The sequence below is a fragment of the Dipodomys merriami genome, unplaced genomic scaffold, assembly GCF_024711535.1.
Source record: "Dipodomys merriami isolate MVZ:Mamm:240054 unplaced genomic scaffold, mDipMer1.0.p SCAF_9, whole genome shotgun sequence".
Classification (NCBI taxonomy): Eukaryota; Metazoa; Chordata; class Mammalia; order Rodentia; family Heteromyidae; genus Dipodomys; species Dipodomys merriami.
Window position 1 is genome coordinate 43,601,768 of NW_027206512.1, and position 24,593 is coordinate 43,626,360.

Below are 24,593 nucleotides of genomic sequence, written 5' to 3' on the forward strand. Positions count from 1 at the left end.
GCTTACACCTGTAATCCTAGCTACTCAGGAGGCTGAGATCAGAGGATCGAGGTTCAAAGCCAGAGTAGGAAATTTCATGAGACTCTGATCTCCAATAAAAACCACTAAAAAACTGGGAGTGGTGCTGAGGCTCAAGTGGTGAGCTGGAGAGCTCAGGCATAGCGCCCAAGCCCAGAGTTCAACAAAATAAATATAAATAAATGACCAACAAAATAAATAAATAAATAAATAATGGTGCTATTATCTTTATTTTTTGGATGAGGAAACAGAATTACAGTAACTTGCCCATGGTTAGAGAACTAGTATATGCTGGGATTGGGAAGCTAGTACATTGGTTTTAGAAGAATCTAGACTACAAGGCCCTGCTGCTCATGAGTAACACTTTATTCAGTGTATTTTGAAAATTTCATCTTAACAGTTTACTTATTTGTAAGTTGTGTATTACAATAGTGGTGGTGGTGGTAGTGGGGGAAGAGACCCAAATTAGTAATAGTCCAAAACTGCATGCTGGATATACATAGCAAGAGGCATTTAATCAATATAAAGTGTATTCCAGAAGGCTCTATCTTTTGACTGCTTTTTTTTTTGGGGGGGGGGGTCTTGGGGCTTGAACTCAGTCTGTTATCTTTTAATGCAAAGATATAAGTGATAAGACCACACAGACATGGGAGGAAAAAGATTTTTTTTTAAAGTCTAGGCCAAAGCTGAGACAATGTTCTTCCCACTAAACTCTTTGTCTCAGGTTTTCTTTCAAAATTGAATGCAAACGTTGAATTCTTTTATACAATTCAGTCACTTATCTATTGATATAAAACTTATTGTCTGGGTGTGGTGGTGTACACCTGTAATCCCTGACGACAAGAGGCAGAGGCAGGAGGCTCAGGAGTGGCTGGCATACTGCAAGACTGTCTCACAATACAAAACAAAACAAAAACCAAGTAACAGTTGGGTGCTGTTGGTTCACACTTGTAATCCTATCATCAGAAGGCTGACATCTGAGGATCTAGGTTCAAAGTCAGCCCAGACAGGAGAAAAATCTGTGAGATTATTACCTCAAAGTAGACACCAAAAATCTGGAAGTGGAGATGTGGCTCAAATGGGTAGAGTGCTAGCCTTGACTGAAAAAAGCTCAGGGACAGTACTCCCGGTCCTGAGTTCATGTCTTAGGACTGGCACCGAAACAACACCCTCCCTCCTCAACCAAACAACAAAACTTGTTTAAAGCTCACTCCATCTTAGGTTTGCTTTTTCCTCTGCGCTCACCAAAGAGCATACACTTCTTCCTTGAGTGATTTAGCTTAGCAACGATGCATGTTTGTGAAGTCCAGATTTCCTGATTTGTTAGCTTTGGAGCAGAGTTTAATTTGTCTGGGCTTCAGATTTTTCATTAATAAAATGGAGTGAGTGGTGGTGAACTGGCTTTATAGAAGTCCTTTTTGCTCTGGGGTTGGGCAAGATAAAAGCGGTCCTTCCTTTGGACTGTTTTAGGAACAGAGTGTCTCTTCTTTTTTTTTTTTTTTGTCGGTCATGGGGCTTGAACTCTGGGCCTGGGCGCTGTCCCTCAGCTCTTCAGCTCAAGGCGCCACTTCCGGTTTTCTGGTGGTTTTATTGGAGATAGGAGTCTCACGGTCTGTCCTGCCCGGGCTGGCTTTGAACCGCGATCCTCAGATCTCAGCCTCCTGAGTAGCTAGGATTACAGGCGTGAGCCACCAGCGCCCGGCATCAGAGTGTCTCTTCTTATTCGTTGTTTGACCTAATAATTCAGTTGGGTCAAACACTTCAAAATACTTTTTAATGAAATTTGTTTCAGAAGATTTTGTTTTCAGTCCTGGATCTTGAACTCAGGCCCTGGGCACTGTCCCTTAGCTTTTATGCTTAAGGGTAGTGCTCTACCACATGGCCTGTCACGCGTCTTTCACTTTGGGCCTGGGTGCTCTCCCTGGGCTCCTTTGTGCTCAAGGCTAGAACTTTACTTGAGCCACGGAACCACTTCTGGCTTTTTCTATGCTTTATTGGAGACACAGTCATGGAACCACGATCCTCAGATCTCACTCAGCCTCCTGAGTAGCTGGGATTCCCAGCTGGGTTTTTGGCGGTTAATCGGAAAGTCTCATGGACTTTCCTGCCTGGGCTGGCTTCGAACCATGATCCTCAGGTCTCAGCCTGAGCAGGCTTCCAGGCCTGAGCCACGGACGCCCAGCCAGAATGGGTATTTATGCGTGATCCGTGCGATCCACACCGTCCAGAAGCAGGACGCAGCACACGTGGAGCCGGCAGGAACCGGATCCCCCCCCCCCCCGCCCCCGGACACCAGCTCCCGAAAGTGGGCATCGCGCCCAAGCCACAGAGTACCACAGGGCGCCAGAGGCACGCGCGGGCCGCGATCGCGCGGGCCCTCGCGAGAGCAGCCGCCGCCAGCCCGCTCGCCGCGCCGCCGCCGGGGCCCCACCAGGGCCCACGTCGCACCTCCCGCCTCTGGGCGGGGCAGAAGGAAAGCGCGCGCCTCCCGACGTCATCGCCGCGCGCCGCCGCCCCTTGTACTTCGCGGGAGAAGTTGTTGGCGCCAATGGATCCCGAGCACCGATAACGGATTCCCAGACGGTCGGCCTTGCCCACCTGCTTCTTAATCTCTTGGCTACGATGGTGTGTGGAGAGGCCGAGTCCCGGAGGGGTGGGGAGGCTGTGCGGCCCGGGGGGCTGGGGCGCTGCGGGTTTGCAGGGTGGCGGAGGCGGGCGGAGGGGCCTCCGGAGGGGAAGCCGCGGCCGTGGGGCCCTGCTCCGGGCGCCTGCTCCGGGCGCTGGGGCTGGCCTGCGATCCGTGTCGGTCGTGGGGCCGGGGGGGGGGGTGGGGATCCTGCTCTCGGTGGCTGCTGGGATTTCGGCGCTACCTCCCCAGCCCCCGGGGGAGGGAGGAAGACGGGGTGCGGGGGGGGGGTGCTGATCTTGGGACGTCGTAGTAAAAGTTACTTTCCAGTACCTCGTTGTCCGCCCTGGGAAGCCCGAGTCGTGCTTCCTAAAAGCGCCCATTTCAAGCTTTGGGAAGGAGAGTGTTAACAAACTTTTATTCTCTCAGGAAAAAGTCGTTTCAGGCCTTCAACTCGCGTCTTAGCTCCTCGTCGAAACGCTCCCCAGTGGCCCCAGGAAGTTTTTTGTTTTTTAATTAGTATATTTGGAGAATTCTTTTACAGCAGTCGAATGGATAACTCGGTTGATTGGGGTGGGGGTTACAGAGTAGAAGCGGATGTACTATATTTGACAGCTGTCATTTCTTATCAGCAAAACGAAAGCGCGTAATTCTGTAGAAAGAACCTTCAGATTGCAAATGAAATGGCTTCTGGTAGAAGAAGCAGTCCTGATGGTGCTGTAACTGTGGGTACAGTTACTTGTGTGAACTATCTTTAAAGGGCAGCTGAAGATGTTCTGTGAAGCCAGAAGATACTTAATCAGATATAATGTATTTCCATCATTTTGGAACTTGTTAGAATGTGAGCATTTTAGGGGAAGAGGTTTTGTGTCATACTGGGCAATTTTGTTGCCTAAGTGTTTCCACCAGCCCCCCAAAAAGATAATGATAGTAACCTCCTTGGACTAATCTTTAGACATAGTGAGCTGTTTTCTTTTTAAATACCTTCTTAAAATTTTAACCCACGGCAGTCCACTTCTATAGATATCAAAGGCACCTTTTAAACAGTTGTCATAAACTAATAGATCATTGAACTAGAATTAGAAGGAAGGTCTTTCTGACCACTAAGTTATGTTCTGTCTCCTCAAATGAGTATCATTACAATTTGGAGTTCAGGCATCAAAGTGTTGTAGAAAGTAGATGAGATTTGGAATCTTGAAGGTGAAGGCGATGTCTCAGTTTCATACTTTATAATTGCATTAGTGTGTTAGTATAGTTTAACGTGTGGTCTTGGGCAAATAAGTACAGTCAGTTTTAGTCTTTACTTTCATAGTGTGTGGGGGAAATAATGACTATCTTGTCTTTTTTTTTTTGGTCAGTCCTGAGGCTTAAACTCAGGACCTGGATACCATCCCTGAGATTCGTTTTGCACAAGGCTAACACTCTACCACTTTGAGTCACATTCCCAGTCCCTCAAATGATTATCTTCAGGATTAAGCAAGATAATACATGTCTAGCTTCTGTTCTCAAACATGATGTGCTAGGCATTATACAACTGCTCCACTGCCACTGACTTGTATTCTCAGAAATGACATAGATTTGAAGGGGCATTGGAGATGCCTTTGTTGTGAGGTAGGGTGAACAGCAGCTTGTATGGCTGGCTACCTTTTGACCATTCAGTAACTTCATTTTGTTTCTTTAGTATTCCTGTTCACAAACCTCTTTGCAGAAAATAAGTGGTCAGAGCAGTCAATTGGAATGGGTATGGTGGTGCATCTTTGTAATCCTAGTACTCAGGAGGTAGAGTCAGGAGGATCTTGAGTTTGAGGATAGCCTGGGTTACAGAGTAAGTTATGAACAACCTGAGCTACTTAGAGATCCTGTCTTAAAAACCAAAAACAGTGTTGGAAGTGTGGCTCAGCTGTAGAGTGCCTGATAAGCAAGTAGGAGGACTTGAGTTTAAATTCTAGTACCACCACTGAAAAGAGTTTTTTTTTAATGTGAAAAGGTTCTCATAAGAATTTTGTATATTATTGTATTGAAGTCTGTATACTATTTGTATTTAACTTAGTTCTTCATTGTCTGGTACAAAAAATAGTCTAACAAACCCCTTGACTAAATGGCTGTTTAACAAATATTTATTCATTTGTACTTAAATTATAGGAGTTTTAAAACTTTTCTGTGGGTCACAGTTCGCTTTAATAAGTGTGGTTCATGGTATGTAAATTTTTTGCCCAGAGAAATGCATTATAGGTGCTGGGTGCTGGTGGCATATATCTGTAATCCTAGCTACTATGGAGGCTGAGATCTGAGGATTCAGTTTGAAGCCAGCCTGGGCAGGAAAATCTATGACTCTTATCTGTATTAAACTACTCTGAAAAAACGTGCAAGTGCAGCCAGCACTGGTGGCTCATCCTGTAGTTCTGAGATCTGATAATTGCTGTTTAAGGCCAAGCAGAAAAGTGCCCATGAAACTCTTACCTCCAATTAACTACTCAAAAACCAGAAATGCCCCTATGGCTCAAGTAGTAGAATGCTAGCCTGGAGCACAGAGAGGCTCAGGGACAGTGCCCAGGCCCTGAGTTCAATCCCTATGACCAGAAAAGAAAGAAAAATGCATATAGGCACATAACAAATTATTTTAGGGGATTTACCTGACTTCTTAAGTCCGTCCGTAGATAAAAGGTTAACAGCCCTTGCGGTGGGAGCTGTATTTATCCCAGATGTTTTCTAATCCGAAGTTGTCAATGTGTGTGGGCATCCCTGTTATCCCAGCACTCAGAGGCCAGAGGCTAAGGCAGGAGAATGTGTTTGAGTCTCAAACAAATTAGTAAAAAGAAATTACCAATAGAGAAATACAATACTGTATCCACATAGTGAAATACTGTGTGGCCATTAGAAAAAGGAGAAAACTTTTTACCTGATACGATATGAAACAATTGCCAAGTTAGAAAATCTCTGTAGGAAGAACACAGGAACTAACTGAAAACATTTGTTACCTCCAAAGAAGGGACGTATGCAGCTGAAGGACAAGGGCTTTTTATTTCATATTCTTCACTAATTCTTCTTGCTAGAATCTGTACAGTGTTGAATGTGGGTGTCAAGTGTTTTTCCTTATTCTCTGGGGGAAAGTCTTTGAAGAGCTTACTGTTTGCTCTCAAAGCACAAGGCCTTACTGTAGTTGAAATATTTTAAAATTATTAAAATTATAATCATTTTTCTCTGCTGTCATCAGCTATATTTTATAATATAAAAGTATGGTTTTGCATTTGCTGGTTTTCATGGTAGTTTTTGTATTTGGATAGATTTTGTGAAGTGTTTTGATAACTTGATAACTTCTGCTGCTTGTGAATTTGGTGGGCTACTTAAAAAGTATTTATATTTCTTCTCAAATTGGAGAAGTGAAACTAGTGCATCCTATTTAGTCACCACTCTGCAGAGCTCTGGTATTTATTTTGCATAAAATCCTCTACTTTTCAAGGTGAATGAGCAGGTGACATCATTTACTTTCTCTTTACATTTTTCATAGGCAAATATGATTTGTATATTGATTGGAAAAGTCATTAGAGCTGTTTGGTTATATTTTGAAGCAAATATATATCAGCTTTTATACTTTGACATTCTGAAGCTAAAGTTCATGATAGCTCATTTCTGTAAGTGTAGGAGTTCAGAAAGATTTTTTTTCATCTACTAATTCTATTAGTAGATCTGTAACTAGCCTACCAAGTTGGAAAAATCTTGATATGGTCTAAAGATTTAAATACTTGAGCTGGGCGCCTGTGGCTCACGCCTGTAAGCTTAGCTACTCAGGAGGCTGAGATCTGAGGATCACGGTTCAAAGCCAGCCCGGGCAGGGCCCAGGCAGGGCAGAAAAATCCGTGTGACCCTTATCTCCAATTAACCACCAGAAAACTGGCACTGTGGCTTAAGTGGTTGAACACTGGCCTTAAGCTGAAGAGTGCAGGACAGCGACCAAGCTCAGAGTTCAAGCCCCATGATGGAAAAAAACAAAAACAAACAAGATTTAAATACTTGGTTTAAAATTTTTTCTTTGCATATCTGACAAAGTCTAGTGCTTTATTACTTATATTTAAAAGCATTTTGCATTTAAAAACTTAGTAACGAAAGTTTTTTTTGGTCTGGTCGTGGAGGCTGAACTCTGGGCCTGCGCGCTGTCCCTCAGCTCTTCAGCTCAAGGCTAATGCCCTACCACTTGAGCCACAACGCCACTTCTGGCTTTTTTCTGCTTATGTGGTGCTAAGGAATTGAACCCAAGGCCTCATGCATGGGAGGCAAGCACTCTACCACTGAACCAACTTCCCAGCCCCAAACTGGGTTATTTTTTAAAAATACAACTTTTCAAAAAAGAAAAAAAGCTGGAAGTGGCGCTGTGGCTCAAGTGGTAGAGCGCTAGCCTTGAGCTGAAGAGCTGAGGGGCAGTGCCCAGGTCCAGAGTTCAGGCCCCACGACCGGACCCCCCCCCCCAAAAAAAAATATAACTTTATTGCTGTTATTAACATATTGTAGTAGAGGGGTTAACATTTCATAAGTCAGGTAATGATTTTTTTTTTTTGGTAAGTTGTGGGGCTTGAACTCAGGGTCTGGGCGCTGCCCCTGAGCCTCTGTGCTCAAGGCTAGTGCTGTACTGCTTGAGCCACAGTGCTACTTCTGGTTTTTGAGTAGTTAATTGGAGATAAGAGTCTCATTGGTACTTTTCTGCCCAGCCTGGCTTGGAACCCCAATCCTTGGATCGCAGCCTCCTGAATAGCTAGGATTACAGGCGTGAGCCACTTGTGCCTGGCAAATACATTTGTTTTTTGGACAATGTCACCCTTTCTTTTGCTTTACCTGTTTCTCCCTCCTATCCTTGCTCATAAGTTGAACAGTACATTTCCCACATAGTGTCTACTGAATACTATGACTGTATTTGTTCACCCTTCCTCTCTTTTTGCATTTCCCCTTTACTTCCTCTAAAAGGACCAAAAATCCCACCCCCAAAAGCCCTGAAAGCAAAAACACACTAGCAGCAGCAGCAACAGCAACAAAACCCATGTTTCCATTTGCTGGAATTTTTGACAAATAGTACTGTAAATGTTTGGAGTTGTTATGCCTTTGGATTCCTCCTCTAAGAATACTATGTGTGAGCCGGGCGCTGGTGGCTCACGCCTGTAATCCTAGCTACTCAGGAGGCTGAGATCTGAGGGTCGAGGTTCAAAGCCAGCCCGGGCAGGAGAGACCGTGAGACTCCTATCTCCAATAAATCACCAGAAAACCGGAAGTGGTGCTGTAGCTCAAGTGGTAGAGTGCTCGCCTTGAGCTGAAGAGCTGAGGGACAGCGCCCAGGCCCAGAGTTCAAGCCCCACGGCCGACAAAAAAAAAAAAAAAGAATGCTATGTGTGAATGCCTAGAGTCCTCTCCCTAAGTTCCTGAACCATTTTCATTTTATAGGTTGTTATATGGATTAAATAAGTTGACATTTTAAAGGTCTTAAATCATTGTATGGGGGTTGGGAAGGTGGCTTAGTGGTAGAGCGCTTGCCTTGCATGCATGAGGCCCTGGGTTTGATTCCTCAGCACCACATAGCAGAAAAAAAAGTCGGAAGTGGTGCTGTGGCTCAAGTGGTAGAGCGCTAGCCTTGAGCTGAAGAGCTGAGGGACAGTGCCCAGGCCCATGACTGGACCCAAACAAAACAAAACAAAAAACAAATCATTGTATGTTACACAGTAAATCTTGTATGAGTTTGATAAACAAGTAGTTAAGTCCTGAATCAAGGAGATGAAGTAGTGTTTGGAAGGTAGAATGAGTGAGATGGGTAAGTGGAGGGTCAGAGCAAGGAGGAGACATGGTGGTACTTTGGGTGGATGTTGGTGTTGAAAATGTGAATGAGGAGGATGGGGAGTGAAGGGAGAAAAATCAAGTGGTGGCACAAGATAAACTTAGTTTTGCTCATTAGTAGTTGGAGATATCTTTAGGCATTTGGATAGAGATGTGTTTGGTGGACTGTTAACTGCGTATGGAACTCAGAGAACTGCAGTGGAGATGGAAGATTTGTGAGGGAACTACATGACGTACTGAGGTTAACTGGATGTTGGCTTACAAAGTATGAATGTTCAGAGACCTGTATGTTTGTTTGTTTATGCTGAAACTGGGGCTTGAACCCAAGGCCCTGAGTTCTCAGCAGTTTTGTTCACAGGCTGGTGCTCTACCACCTTGAGCTACATCTTTAGTCCTGCATTTTTACTGGTTAATTGGAAATAGAGTCTTTCTGAGTTGTCTACCCTGGCTGGCTTCAAACCAGGATTCTCAGATGTCAGCCTCTTGAGTAGCTAGGGTTACAGGCGTGAGCCATGGACACCCTGTTTTTGCACTGTTTTAATAAATGGGGGTTCTGTGTGGACAGATTGATTGAGTAGTGTGAAGCTCTGTAAGGGTGGGCACCTTAAGGATCGGGAACTTCTGTGTGTTGTGTGACACATCATTTTCTGTAAATAGATGAGTAAATAAGTGCAAACAAACTTTTTATTTTCAATTAGAAATCAACAGGGAAGTAAAACATGGTGGTATGAAAGTATCTCTCTAGCTTCTGTGAGGATGTATCTAAACTATGGAAACATTCATGACAATGAGTGAAATAGTCTAGTGTCTTCCTGTATTGTAGATCTATTCTTAGCTTGAATGTCATTTTTGTGGTCATTCAAGTAGTTTAAATTTGAGTTTTTATTTTGTTATTTTGAGGCAGTCTCGTTCTGTAGTTCTGGCTGGTCAGGAACTCACTGTGCAGGCAGGCTTGCCTCAATTTGTGATCCTCCAACCTCAGCCTTCCAAGTGCTGGGATTTTAGGCATATACTACGACAACTCACTTAAAATTGACTTTTTGGCTTGTAGGTAAAAAGTCTTAGATTTGTAGAAAGTTGATTTCTGGATGAATAGAAATCAGTATGGTAAGCTTTGGGGAAAATGTCAGAATTATGAAAGAAAACCATTAGATGAGATACCGTCAGTCTTCTGATGTTTCAGATATTTTACTTAGGTAGCTACAAAAGAAGAACTTAATTAGATAATTAATTCAATTTTCTATTGAGTTTTGTCTTTTGGTTTGTGTTTTTGGCTCATGTACCTGAAATCTTCTGTGATACATATTTAATTGAGAGAGTAGTTTAAGGCTCATGTTTAACTTTAGAATCTGGGTATCCTTTGAACACAATTAAGAAAGGAAATGGGTCTTCTGTTTGGAAAGGAGCCTCTCAGGTAGACTGAAAATAGATCATAGGGGGAGGAAGAGAGCAGTTTCTTCTGTTTTATTTTCTCTGTATTTCCTATAGTTATCTTTGCTAAAACAGAAACATTATGAGCAGAAAGTAGAATGAAAGCTCTATAAGAAGAGATTGTTATCTGTATTGTTTATCTCAAGCACTGAAAATCAGTCTTGATGTGTAGAAAGTTTATCTATCTACCCTACTCCCCCCCTAACTCCCTCTCCCACCCCCAGGTTTGAACTGAGGGCTTCCTGCCCAGGGTGGCTTTGAACCATGATCCTTAGATCTCAGCCTCCTGAGTAGCTACTATTACAGGTATGAGCTACTGGCACCTAGCCATGATCTCCCCCCCCCCCTTAAATTTAGGAATTAACACAGTTTTTTTTTTATTAAAAATTATTATTATGAAGGTGATGCACAAAAGAATTACTGTTCCACCCCTGCTTTCACTATATTTGATGTCAGTATAACTTGTGGAGGAGATGGGGAAAAACCAGTTGTTTAAGGATACAGGTGGACCTGTTGCAACAATGAGAAGTACAAGTTGTCATGTCCAAAACTAGCTTTACAACGTCGGTGTGGGGGGGGGGGACGAAGGGGGGGAAGGAGAAGGATTGGGATTGGGGGGGAGGGGGGAGGCTGGGAAGGGATGAGAAGGGTAAACAAAGGAGGAGGCTGCAATGCTTGGTAAGAAATGTACGCATTATCCTGCCCATGTAATTGTAACTCCTCTGTACAGTATGTTCACAAATAAAATAAAATTAAATTAAAAAAAAAAGAATTACTGTTCCATAAGTCAGGTAATGAGTACATTTGCTTTTGGACAATGTCACCCCTTCTAATTTTTTTACAGTTTAAAAAGTTTTAAAGCTGTATGCCAGTAATCCTAGTTACTCAGGAGACTAAGGTCTGATAGTTGTTCCAAGCCAGCCCAGGCAGGAAAGTCTGTGAGACGCTCCTCTCCAATACACCACCAGAAAACAGGAAGTGGCATTGTGGCTCAAGTGGTAGGGCGCTCGCCTTGAGCCGAAATGCTGAGAGGGACAGCTCCCAGGCCCAGAGTTCAAGCCCCACGACCGACCAAAAAAAAAGCTTTAAAAAGTTTTTGAAGTTTTTAATTCTTTGTAGGAAGATGATTGGAGTGAATGACCTAATGGTAAGTCACTGTACACAGCTTGGCTGCATTTGGTGTGAGGGATTCCCAGCTGTACTACGTTTGTGTGATTTCTACTTCCATTAGGAGATCTAGGTTCCTTTCCTTCTGCAAAGCCTGTGTCAAGAGGGCATTCTACTCTCCATCAAAATTGGGCTGACAGTTTACTGATGTATTTAATCTTTGAGTTGCTCACATATTTTAACATATTTGCCAGACTTTCTGACATCCTGGAAGGCCCAGGATCTTGCAGAGACCAGGCATTCCTGCCATTCCAGCATGCCCCTTCCATTTCAGGCCTTTCTCCAGCAAAATTAGCGAGAAAGCCACCGGAACAGAGTCATTATAAGCTCTCGATTGCCATCTGCTCTTCTCTGATTCTCATGTTCTTCATGAGCCTTCTTAACCCTTTCTGTTCTTTGATCTCTGATTGTTTATGTTTCATTTGTATTTTCCCATGTTTGGGCATTTTCTCCCTTGAGCTTCTTTGAGTATTGCACTAGTTAGGGTCCTTATCATAAGCTTGTTTTCAGACAAGATCAAAGTCATGGACAGCTTCTTTCCAGAGCCCCACAAGTCTGCTTTCTTTCTCTTGACACTTGTAAGATTGAGCACAATCAGAATTTCTTCAGTGACTGTCACATCTCAGAGGGAAGCATTTGGTTTGCATAATTTGATGAAGACACTGGTTTTCTTAGCATTCAGAATGGCTAAGTGAGGATTTAGCTTGCTGGCATTGAACAAGTCAGTGGCTAAGGGAGGAAGATGTGTGTGGATCTTGTGTGAGCTACTTTGATTAGCAACTCAGCCTGTTCTGTATTTCATGGACTTTGGCAACTTGGAACGCTAAACAGAATGTTCACTGGGAGATCAGGGTGAAGTCACACCTTATAAATTAGTAAAACTACTGCTCTCTTAGCTTTTATAATCAAGACAGCTGCTCTTATAGGTGCTGAAGAAAGTTCTTTTCTCCAAGTGTAGCTTTTTGAGATATGTTGAGTTAGATCAGGATCATGTAATTTTTTTTTTTTTTTTTGGTTGGTTGTGGGGCCTGAACTCTGGGTCCTGGGCTCTGTCCCTCAGCTTTTCAGCTCAAGACTAATGTTCTACCACTTGAGCCACAGTGCTACTTCCGGCTTTTTCTGCTTATGTGGTGCTGAGTAATCAAACTCAGGGCCTCATGCATGTGAGGCAAGCACTCTACCATTGAGCCACCTTCCCAGTCCCAAGGATCATGTAATTTTTTTTTTTTTTTGGGTCCAGTCGTGGGGCCTGAACTCTGGGCCTGGGCGCTGTCCCTAGCTCTTCAGCTCAAGGCTAGCGCTCTACCACTTGAGCCACAGCGCCACCTCCGGCTTTTTTTTTCTTTTTGCTTATGTGGTGCTGAGGAATCAAACCCAGGGCCTCAGGCATGCAAGGCAAGCAATCTACCACTGAGCCACCTTCCCAGCCTGGATCATGTAATTTTTTTTTTTTTTTTTGTCGGTCCTGGGGCTTGAACTCTGGGCCTGGGCGCTGTCCCTCAGCTCTTCAGCTCAAGGCAAGCGCTCTACCACTTGAGCTACAGCGCCACTTCCGGTTTTCTGGTGGTTTATTGGAGATAGGAGTCTCACGGTTTCTCCTGCCCGGGCTGGCTTTGAACCGCGATCCTCAGATCTCAGCCTCCTGAGTAGCTAGGATTACAGGCGTGAGCCACCAGCGCCCGGCTGATCATGTAATTTTTTTTTTTTTTTTTGTCGGTCGTGGGGCTTGAACTCTGGGCCTGGGCGCTGTCCCTCAGCTCTTCAGCTCAAGGCGAGCGCTCTACCACTTGAGCCACAGCGCCACTTCCGGTTTTCTGGTGGTTTATTGGAGATAGGAGTCTCACGGTCTCTCCTGCCCGGGCTGGCTTTGAACCTCGATCCTCAGATCTCAGCCTCCTGAGTAGCTAGGATTACAGGCGTGAGCCACCAGCGCCCGGCTGATCATGTAATTTTTAAGGAAACAATCTGGCTTAGTATTGGGCATTTGGAGGAGTAAAGAAAAAGAAAGGGAATGTGACTGGAAAGAGGTGGGCATGGAGGCACATGCCTGTAAACTGGCACCTAGGAGGTGAGATTTTTCTAGACAGAAATTGGAATGCTTGCTCAGTATTGCCAATGGTTTTTAGTTTCAATTCTCTGAGTTATATATTTTCTCTTTTTTTGTCAGTTGTGGGGCTTGAACTCTGGGCCTGGGTGTTGTTCCTTAGCTCTTCAGCTCAAGGCAAGTGCTCTACCACTTGAGCCACAGCGTCACTTCCGGTTTTCTGGTGGTTTATTGGAGATAAGAGTCTCACAGACTTTCCAGCAGGGGCTGGCTTTGAACCATGATCCTCAGATCTCAACCTCCTCAGTGGGATTACAGGCATGAGTCACTGGACCAGTGCCTGTTTCTTTTTTCCTATTTTTTTTCTTGGACTTTTTAGCATTTGTAGTCCAAAGACAAGTTGGAAACCATAACCTATCTGCTGAAAGCCAATTGGAGTTGATCTTCCCATGCCTGTGCCCTCTGACTTACACTGCTTCTCTGCTTTGTGTGTATGTTTGTGTGTTTGATCAGTTACCACTGAGATTCACTGTCATTTCAGATGGTGACACTAATGTGAAACTTTCATTTCCTCCAGAGGCAACAAAGTATTGCCAGCCTCAAATTCAATTCTTTTTCTTATGAGGAAAAACTATGACTTCCTTTATTAACTTATTCACTTGAGCCACAGCTCTACTTCCAGCTTTTTTCTTTCTTTTCTTTTCTCTTTTTTTTCTTTTCGTTTTGTTGGTTGTGGGACTTGAACTCTGGGCCTGGGCGCTGTCCCTTAGCTCTTCAGCTCAAGGCTTACCCCTGTACCACTTGAGCCACAGCGCCACTTCCGGCCTTTTCTGCTTATGTGGTGCTGAGGAATGGGACCCAGGGCCCCATGCATGCTAGGTAAGCACTCCTATCATTGAGCCGCCTTTCCAGATCTCAGCCTCCTGGGTAGCTAGGATTATAGGAGTGAGCCCTCCACCTTTGGCAAGGAAAATTCTTTTGAACTCAAGGTATTTTTGATATCACATAGCGTTTTTATCACCTAGTGTTTTCATGAAAAGAGTACTGCTGTGTGCTTGCTAAGTATGAAGAGATGACTCAGCTCAGAGCTATGAGAATAAAGTGGTCCTGCGTATAATTGAAATTTGAATTTTATTCGGTTAATGTTTACTTAGGAATCTTCTTTTTTGTTTCTAGGATATTCGGAAATTCTTTGGAGTTATACCAAGTGGGAAAAAAGCTGTAAACGAAACTGTAAAGAAGAATGAGAAAACCAAGTCTGCTGAAGAAACTTTAAAATCAAAGAAAGGAATAAAGGAAATCAAGGTCAGTTTTTAAAAATTGGCATACAGTATTTGTACAGGGGAGGATTTTATTGTGACATTTACACATATATATTCTAATCATTCTCACTTCCTCTGTTATTCTCCCTCCCTTCCCAAAACAATTTCAACAGGTTTCATTTGTTCTATTTTCATAGATGCAAACAGTTTACTTCAACTATATTTATCCTGCAGTCACTTTTTTTTTTTTTTTGTCGGTTGTGAGGCTTGAACTCAGGGCCTTGGTGATGTCCTTGAGCTTTTTTGCTCAAGGCTAACACACTAGCATTTTGAGCCACAGGGCCACTTCTGTTTTTCTAGTGGTTAATTGGTGGTAAGAATCTCATGGACTTTCCTGTCTGAGTTGGCTTTGAACTGTGATCCTCAAATCTTAGCCTGCTGAGTAGCTAGGATTACAGGCGTGAGCCACCAGCACCTGGCTCACTTTCCTTTTTTAGCTCAGCTTCCCAGTAGTACTGGTGCTTGAAATCATGGTCTGGGTGCTGACCTTCACTTTTTCATTCAAAGCTGTTGCTCAGCTGCTTGAGCCACACCTCTTCTTACTGCTTTTTGGTGGTTAATTGGGGATGAGAGTCTCATGGACTTTTCCTGCTTGAGCTGGCTTTAAAATGTATTCCTCAGATCAGCTTCTTGAGTAGCTAGGATTGCAGGTGTGAACCACTGTACCTGGGCTCAATTCAGTGTAATTGATATGTATATAGTTGGAGATAAGTATCTCATGGACTTTCCTGTCTAGGTTGTCTTTGAACCATGATCCTGAAATCTCAGCTTTCTGAGTAGCTAGGATCATAGGTGTAAGCCACCAGCTCTGGGTTATAATTGTGATTTTATTTATTGATTGATTTTTGTCGGTCATGGGGCTTGAACTTTGCTTCTGGGTGCTGTCCCTGAGCTCTTCAGCTCAAGGCTAGCACTCTGCCACTTGAGTCACAGCACCACTTGAAGTTTTCTGGTTTTTAATTGGAGATAATAGTCTCATGGACTTTCCAGGCTGGCTTTAAATGGAGATTCTCAGATCTCAGCCTCCTAAATAGCTAGGTTTACAGGCGTGAGCCACCAGTGCCTGTGTGTTTTACAGGATTGTGATGTGTGTTTTACAGAAGAGGAGAAAATTTTTCTTGTATAACTTTCCCTTCCTGATACAATTATTGTCTGGCTTATTCTTTAACTAGATGAGTTCTTGTGTGAAAGACTGTACTATGTGTTGTTTGTGGTTTGGTAGCATCACTTGTTTATACTCATCTGATGCCAGTAATCCTGCCTCCCCTTCAGTAGTGATAAACAGGAATGTCTCTGAACATAGATATCATCAAGGTGTCAAAATTACCCATTTAAGAACCAAACCCAAGTTTAATGAGGGGAAAATAAAGATATCTATATATTTATATAGATATAGATATACAAATACAGATATATTGGCTTGTTTTTGTTCTAATAATGCTATAATGTTTATAGGTAAATAGCTCTTGTAAAGAAGATGCCTCCAAACAGAAACAAACTAACAGGAAAAAGAGGATCATCTATGATTCAGGTAATATTTCTTTCAAGGCCCTTTAATGTTGTAAAATTGTTTGATATCCCTTAGAGTAGAAATTTACAAACTAGGGCTGGGAAGGTGGCTCAGTGGTAGAGGGCTTGCCTTGCATGCACGAGGCCCTGGGTTCGATTCCTCAGCACCACATAAGCAAAAAGAAAAAAAGCCGGAAATGGCGCTGTGGCTCAAGTGGTAGAGCTCTAGCCTTGAGCTGAAGAGCTGAGAGACAGTGCTCAGGCCCAGAGTTCAGGCCCCATGACCAGACCAAAAAAAAAAAAAAAAAATTTACAAACTAATGCTCAGAGACATTCAGCTCTCTGTGATGTTAATAGGTGTTATGAGAAGAGAGTAGCCCAGGAAAAAAAAGTTATAGAGGCCCCTTCTCAATGGATAATACTTGGTGTGGTAGTGTGTGTCTGTCATCCCAGCAATGTATGAGGTCCTAGCAAGGAAGATTGCCTTCAAAAGATGGCTTACGGCAAAAATTCGAGAACCTATTTGAAAAATAAATAAAAAAGGCAAGCATAAGTGCCTGAGGTCCTTTAGGAAGTGGTTCACAGTAACTACTTTAAAAAATCCTATGTTTTACTACTTTTCAAAGTTTTATTTTTCTTTCATAGATTCAGAATCAGAAGAGACAGTGCAGGTAAAAAATGCCAAAAAGCAATCAGAAAAATTGCCATTGTCTTCCAAACCCAGTAAAATTTTACGTCAGGACCCGGTTACATATGTTTCAGAAACAGGTAAGGGTACTATGTTCAGTTCTTTTGAGAATTTCTGTGTGCTTTAAGCTTTTCATTTGTATCTGTTTATCTCCTTCACTTTGAATTGAACTTCTGCTGCCTTTTTGTTTTATTGGATTATATTTTTCAGGGGAAAGTTGTAATTATCATTTTTGGCATTTTCTGAGGGCTGATGGGTCAATTTATTTTCTTTTTTGTTAGAACTCAGGGCTTCATGGACAGTAGACAGGTGCTCTACCACTGAGCTGCATCTTCAGCTCTAGAGGAAGAGTTTAAGTGTTCTGTATTGAATCATGTATATGGAAGCATTACCTTGAATCTTATTTTAAAATAGTAGTGAGTCTAGGTGTTGGTGGCTCATGCTTAGTCCTAGCTACTGAGGAGGCTGAGATCTGAGGATCACAGTTCAAAGCCAGCCTGGGTAGGAAGTTAACCACCAGAAAACCAGAAGTGGTGCTGTGGTTCAAAGTGATAGAATGCTAGCCTTGAGCAGAAAAGCTTAGGGACAACATCCAATCTCTGAGTTCAAGCCGAATGACTGACCAGAAAAAAAAAATTAGAACTTTTTTTTTTGGCAGTCCAAAAAATAATTGGTGAATTAGTTTATAATTACCTTTTTTTTTTTTTTTTTTTTTTTGTGGCAGTGCTGGAGCTTTAACTCTTTAAAATTGAACAAAGTTCAGAGATGAACTTCATAGACAGTATGAGACATTTATGGATGAAGTTGTCAAACTGATTGAAGAAAAAAATGCTTGGGACATGTGTTGCTTTGTCATGCCAGCTGCAGATGGACACTTTTGGCCTTTTTGTTCTATTGCTAAATATGTTCTGTGGCACGTTGTCCCAATGAACTCTTCATTTCAGAGGTGTCCCAGTTTGGACCTTACTGCGTTGGGAAAATTTGAATATGTGAGGGGGTAGGAAAACAGTATGGTAATAAGCTTATTACTTAACTGAAGGTGGTGTGATCAAGCTTTTTATGATACCCTGGACATGCCAATGGGTGTAGCCAGTCCTGGCCTTCACCTGTGGATCAAGGCTGCTCTATCCTATAATTGTACACAAAGGCTCAGACAGTATAAGCTCTGATCACACATTTTCTTCAATACTCGACTTCTTTTTTCAGTAGAAGAGTCTTTGCATGTCATTTTCTGAAGTGTCCAGCATTTCATCTGGACTTTTTGTGACAATTAGGTCATGTTTGGGTCATTCTGCCTAGGATGTACATGTATTGTTCCCCTTTCTTTAACTAAAAATCTTGAGGTACAATATACTCATCTACTGTGATGTTCAGTATTACATAGTATTCTGTTTGTTCCTTAGCACTGAAATATAAGGAAGAAATTAGGCCGGGCGCTGGTGGCTCACGCCTGTAATCCTAGCTACTCAGGAGGCTGAGATCTGAGGATCGCGGTTCAAAGCCAGCCCGGGCAGGAGAGACCGTGAGACTCCTATCTCCAATAAACCACCAGAAAACCGGAAGTGGCGCTGTAGCTCAAGTGGTAGAGCGCTCTCCTTGAGCTGAAGAGCTGAGGGACAGCGCTCAGGCCCAGAGTTCAAGCCCCACGACCGACAAAAAAAAAAAAAAAAAAAAAAAGGAAGAAATTAGTTCTATGTCTTAATTTCGTCCTGTATAAAATAGGGACGACTAATACCTGTTTTTTTTTTTTTTTTTTTTTTTTGTGGGTAGTGGGGCTTGAACTCTGGGCTTGGGCGCTATCCCTTAGGTCTTCAGCTCAAGGCGAGTATGCTACTGCTTGAGCTACAGCACTACTTCCAGTTTTCTAGTGGTTTATTGGAGATAAGAGTCTCAACGGGGTTTCCTGCCCAGGCTGGCTTTGAACCGTGATCCTCAGATCTCAGCCTCCTGAGTACCTAGGATTACAGGTGTGAGCCACTGGTGCCCGGCTTTTTATACATTTCTTTCTTTTTTTTGTGTGTCAGTCATGGAGCTTGAACTCTGGGCGTGGGCACTGTCCCTCAGCTCTTCAGCTTCAGGCTAGTGCTCTACTGCTTGAGCCACAGCGCCACTTCTAGCTTTTTCTGCTTATATGGTGCTGAGAAATTGAACTCAGGGCTTCATGCATACAAGGCAAGTACTCTACCACTGAGCCACCTTCCCAGCCCCCTAATACCTGTTTTTTAAATATCAAATAGCTGGTTAAACTGCATAATAAAAGGTCATCTTTACCAAACAAAACTCAAGGTCTCTCACTTCATTAAACAGCCAAAGTAAACATATTTGCCCAGTCCAACAAGTATTTGGGTTTTACTAAGCAAGAACATTTTACTAGTCAATAGTTAGCTATGATGATATTTATAAACAGTATTTTTCTCTTCCCAAAACTTCAGAAACTAATGCAGTTTTAAAAATAAGTCCCAGAAAATTTAAACAAAGCAATAATGAAAGATATTTGTGGCCTCTGAGTTACCCCTTGAGCCAAAGCGCCACTTCAGTTTTCTGAATGGTTTATTGGAGATTAAGGTCTCATGGCCTTTCCTGCATGGGCTGGCTTTGAACCCCAGTCCTCAGATCTCAGCCCCCTGAGTAGCTAGGATTACAGGCATGAGCCACTGGCACCCTGCTGGGACTTATTTTTAAAACAGCATTAATTTCTGAAGTTTTGGGAAGAGGAAAATACTGTTTATAAATATCATCATAGCTAACTATTAACTAGTAAAATGTTCTTGGCTGGTAAAACCCACATACTTGTTGGACTGAGCAAATATGTTTACTTTGGCTGTTTAATGACGTGAGAGACCTTGAGTTTTGTTTGGTAAAGATGACCTTTTATTATACAGTTTAATCAGCTATTTGATATTTTTAAAAAATTTTTAAATTTAAAAAAATATTTGTTTTGTCTCTTGAAAATTAATTAAAAAACCCATTTATTTCTTTAACAACAGTAAGCCATTTTCAATTTTTTTTTTTTTTTGGGATCCGGTCGTGGGGTCTGAACTCTGGGCCTGAATGCTGTCCCTCAGCTCTTCAGCTCAAGGCTAGCACTCTACCACTTGAGCCACAGCGCCACTTCTGGCTTTTTTCTTTTTGCTTATGTGGTGCTGAGGAATCGAACCCAGGGCCTCAGGCATGCAAGGCAAGCGCTCTACCACTGAGCCACCTTCCCAGCCCCTAGTCATTTTCAATTTTTAAACTTTTAAAAAAATATCAACTGTCTCTCAGTTTCCTTACTCTAATGAAGTTGATCATTTAAAGAAATGCTCAGATACAGCAAAGCAGTTTGCCGGCACTGTCATCCAGTGAGCTGCAGTCTACCCTTCTTCACAAAGCAGGAACACACGATCCACTTAAGAGAGTTGTTTTAGCTGTCCTCAGGAGATCCCACACTGAGCACCCATGCAATCCAGGAACTCACAGACCTCTTTGTAATTGTTTGATTCAAGACCCAGGTTGTCAGAAAACAAGGAATCACCCAAGTGAGACACCCTTCCGAGCACTGTTGATCATCAGTAGATTAAACTTGGAGATGTTCCAGAGCCTGTTCTCCAAATGTTAAAAATACTAATAGTACATAGATTACGTCCAGTTGTATTCTGTTATGTTCTACAGAGTTTGGATTTGCCTTTTTTGATGTTGTCTTCTTTTTTTTTTCTGAGACCTTTCCATTATAGTCATTTGGTTCCATTGCTTTTAACTTCTCTTGATAGTTCAGGGGTAAACCATTTTCCTTTACACCCAAGCAAATAACCTTTTTACTGTGGTGAGGTGGGGGGCACTCTCTTCTTGAGTAGAAACTTTAATTTACAACATATTAACCCCTTCTTGCTCATCCAGGGAATTTAAATTGCTTTTGTTAATCTTCCATACCCCTCCCCACACGTCATCGCCAGGACTTTGAAAAATGGTAGCTATACTTACATGCTACCTTTCGCTTGTTTTGCCTTGGAAATTGCCAAAGTCAGGCTTAAAATCCTGCAGGCAGGCCACGCTGGCAAGGGGTTTCGGAGGTGGATCCTCTCTTATAGCAGATTGCTACTGTAGGTGAAGTACAGGAAGGAGTCCCGGTGCTGGCCCGCTGTTCTCAGGCCCAGCTCCGCAGGCCTGACAGCGTCGGAGCACCAGTGGAACCCGCCACCCCGGCTTAGAGCTGTCTCTTGAAAATTATTTATGACTGGTAATTTTAGTTGGATTTCTAATTCTAGAGAAGGTAGTGTTCTTGAAATTATTTATTATTTATTTTTTGTGTAGGAAGTCAGTAGGTACAGACTTTGTCGGTGATAGGTCTTTTTGCAGATGTATTTAGGGAAACAGACAAAGTCTGGAAAGGTGGCTCAGTGGTAGAGCACTTGCCTTGCATGCTCGAGGCCCTGGGTTTGATTCCTCAGCACCACATAAGCAAAAAGAAAAAAGCCGGAAGTGGTGCTGTGGCTCAAGTGGTAGAGCTCTAGCCTTGAGCTGAAGAGCTGAGGGACAGCGCCCAGGCCCAGAGTTCAGGCCCCATGCATGACCGGACCCCCCCCCCCCCCCCCGAAAAAAAAATTTCCTTAGAGAGGAAACTAAAAATTGTGTATTGTATTGTATTATACTTGTTAACAGTTCATATTAACTTGTACACTAAGATTTTGAAGAAAAAGTTTTTGCAGGTGGGTGAACTATTTAGACTAATAGCTATAATATAATAATAATAATAAATAAAACTCAGGGCCTAGGCGCTATCCCTGAACTCTTTTGCTCAGGTCTAGTGCTCTACCACTTTGAGTCACAGCTCCACTTTCGTTTTTCTGGTGGTTAATAGGAGTCTCCTGAGTATCTAGAATTACAGATGTGAGCCACTGGCACCTGATAGTAATATTATTTTAAATCACTTAAGCATTCCCTCATTGAAACCTTTTACCTTTTTTTTTTTTTTTTTGGGTCTGGTCATGGGGCCTGAACTCTGGGCCTGGGCGCTGTCCCTCAGCTCTTCAGCTCAAGGCTAGCACTCTACCACTTGAACCACAGCGCCACCTCCAGCTTTTTTCTTTTTGCTTATGTGGTGCTGAGGAATCGAACCCAGGGCCTCGTGCATGCAAGGCAAGCGCTCTACCACTGAGCCACCTTCCCAGCCGAAACCTTTTACCTTTAACAGTTGTATTTAATGCATTTGTAACTTAGGCACACAATATATTTGAGTAACACCTTATAACTTTGTAGCTTGCCACTAGTACCCAGCGTCTCTAGTTTATTAATTAAAGATGAACAACATATTTGATTATGTTATGTATTTTATTTTATTTACTTTTGTTTGGTCGTGGGGCTTGAACTCTGAGCCTGGGCACCGTCCTTCAGCTCTTTAGCTCAAGGCTAGTGCTCTACCACTTGAGCCACAGCACCACTTCCTGTTTTCTGGTGGTTTATTGGAGATAAGAGTCTCAAGGACTTTCCTGTCAGGGCTGGCTTTGAACTGAGATCCTCAGATCTCAGCCTCCTGAGTAGGATTACAGGCGTGAACCACCAGCACCCGGCTATGTATTTTATTATACTGATTATGTATAAGATGTCTGATTCGCCACTTGAATGGACAGAGATGGTATGTTTAGTTTATTTCCTTTTACTTGATTAATGAGCATATACTGAAGGTTAGACAAGTGCATAAACTTTTCTGTACCTCCAAAACTAGTTTAGATCATAGTTTTTGCATTTGTGGGGCTTGAACTTGGCCTGGGTGCTGTCCCTGAGTTGTTTTTGCTCAAGGTTAGCGCTCTACCACTTTGAGCCATAGCTCCACTTACAGTTTTCTTTTGGTTAATTAGAGATAAGAGTCTCATGGACTTAACTGCCCGGGCTGGCTTTGAACTGCATTCTCAGATCTTAGCCTCCTGAGTATATAGGGATTACAGACATGAACCACCAGCATCCAGCAGTTTTTATTTTTTGGCTAGTTGGTAAGTTATTTTTAGTTTCTCCATTAATTTGAGATTTGACCAAAGGAAAGCAAATCATAGAATTAGGATATTCAGAAATCTGTTTGAAAAACCAAACTAAGCAGTTTAAACTACAGAATTAGATTTTTTTTTTCTTCTTAGCTTATAAATAGATTTTATTATGGGCCCGGGCATTATTTTCTTTCTCTTTTATTTGTTTTTCTTTTAAATAAATGAACATACATAACTCAGAATGGCAAAGCAATCTCCTCTTCCAGGCAATTCCTCTGCTCTGTGTTGGATAATTCTAGTTGACAATGTTGCCACATTTGAGATTATGTTGTCTATAAATAAAAATAAATGATGTTTTTATAAGGAGACAAATATCCTGGAGGGAGATTTTAAGTATTCAATTGCCAATGATTTTCAACTAGTTCTCAGAAATTTGGCTTAGATGTATTTATCAATATTTTATTATAAGTTTCTGGGGGAGAACAGAACATAGTTTGCCTGTGGCTTCTGACTAGGCAGAAACAAATTGAGGCTTGTTAGAAAACAAGGGCAAATTCTAAAGAAGAGGAATGTTCTATCTCTACCCAGTGTTGATGATTGCACAATACTCATTTTATATGAGAAGGGTCAGCAATGCCTGATAAATGACTGTCTTTGTCAGAAGTTAGCTATCTCCTTTGTTTTCTCTCTCCATAATATATTGGTATAGCCTCTGAAATTCTAAAGGCCAAAGGTACTTCAAGTCAGCTAGTTCAAAGTCATCCTGTGTAGGCAGTAGGGAGTGCTTTCTGGAGATTTTGTTTGTTCAGATAGGCAAGATGACAGGCTGTCTTTAGTTTTGTGTATGTCTACAGGTACATCATTAAATCTGCTATTTTCTTATCTGCTTTTGTGATGAATGAATATGAATGTCTTTATGTCAGTGTCTGGATATACATTTTATATATATATATTTATACATGTGACAGTATACATACATGTACGCATATATATGTGTTATATATTATATATGTATATATATATATATAAATAAAATATTGCTGGTACTGGGGCTTGAACTCAGGGTCTGGTCATTGTTCTTTATCTTTTTTTGTAGTTTTTTTTCCCCCCCAGGGCTGAGGACCGAACCCAGGGCCTTGTGGGCGCCGGGTGGGCGCCCTTCCGCTGGGCTAAACCCCCATGCCTCTCTTTATCTTTTTTGCTCAAGGCTAGTACTTTACCACTTGAGCCACAGCTTCACTTCTGGCTTTTTTTTTTTGTTAATTGGCAATAAGAATCTCAGGGACTTTCCTGCCTGGACTTGCTATGAATTGTGGTTCTTAGATCTTAGCTTCATAAGTATCTAGGATTACAGGCATGCACTAGAGGTACTTGGCTAAGCAGTAGTTTTTGTGTTTGTTTTGTGTTTGTGTGTGTGTTTGGATTTTTTTAAACAGACACTTTTACAGAATACAGTCACATACTGCAAAACTATATTTTGGTCAGTGACAGAAAGCATAGACTATAGTGGTGATAATGGAGCTGAAATTCCTTTTGCCTCGTGACATTGTAGCTGATGTAAAGTCATATAGTATACCACTGTGCCCCATTTCCTTTGCATTAATAAGCTCGCTACCTACTGTGTTGCCAAACACATGGAAGCATAGCAGTGGTATGTACAGTCCAGAATACTTCATAATGGTAATAAATGACTGACATAGTATCTGTTCCTATGACAGAAGTTGAGAGGGACTCTACAAGGAGGAAGCATTTTTTCGATTATGTTTTCAGAGGCTGCAGTGGCTGTCCTTATGTCTGGGTCATGGTGCAGAAAAAGCATCATGGTGGGAGGGAATAGAGGAACAAAGTTGTTCACCTCATGACAGCCAGGAGGCAGAGAGGAGAAAGACAGGGCTAGGAGGGTACCCTTCAATGACATGCCGGAGGGACTTTCCTTCTCCAACCAGCCCTACCTTTCATAGTTCCATCAACATCCATAGATGTATTCTGATTTTAAATCCAGTAAGGGATTAAGCTG

At 42.3% G+C, this 24,593-nt stretch overlaps 1 protein-coding gene and 1 pseudogene across 2 annotated transcripts in view; one reads left to right on the forward strand and one right to left on the reverse strand.

Moving 5' to 3' along the window:
- Window positions 1-2,471: 2,471 nt before the first annotated feature.
- The window catches only part of Rfc1 (replication factor C subunit 1), a 64,817-nt gene continuing 42,695 nt past the window's right edge, over window positions 2,472-24,593 (forward strand). For both annotated transcript variants that reach the window (XM_070012461.1, XM_070012462.1), the window contains exons 1-4: window positions 2,472-2,643; window positions 14,277-14,405; window positions 15,878-15,953; window positions 16,577-16,699. In XM_070012461.1, the coding sequence (XP_069868562.1) occupies window positions 2,641-2,643; window positions 14,277-14,405; window positions 15,878-15,953; window positions 16,577-16,699 (331 nt within the window). In that variant the 5' untranslated portion in view covers window positions 2,472-2,640. The remainder of the gene's footprint in view (window positions 2,644-14,276; window positions 14,406-15,877; window positions 15,954-16,576; window positions 16,700-24,593) is intronic.
- LOC138820926 (gamma-glutamylcyclotransferase pseudogene) lies at window positions 20,258-24,553 on the reverse strand (annotated as a pseudogene).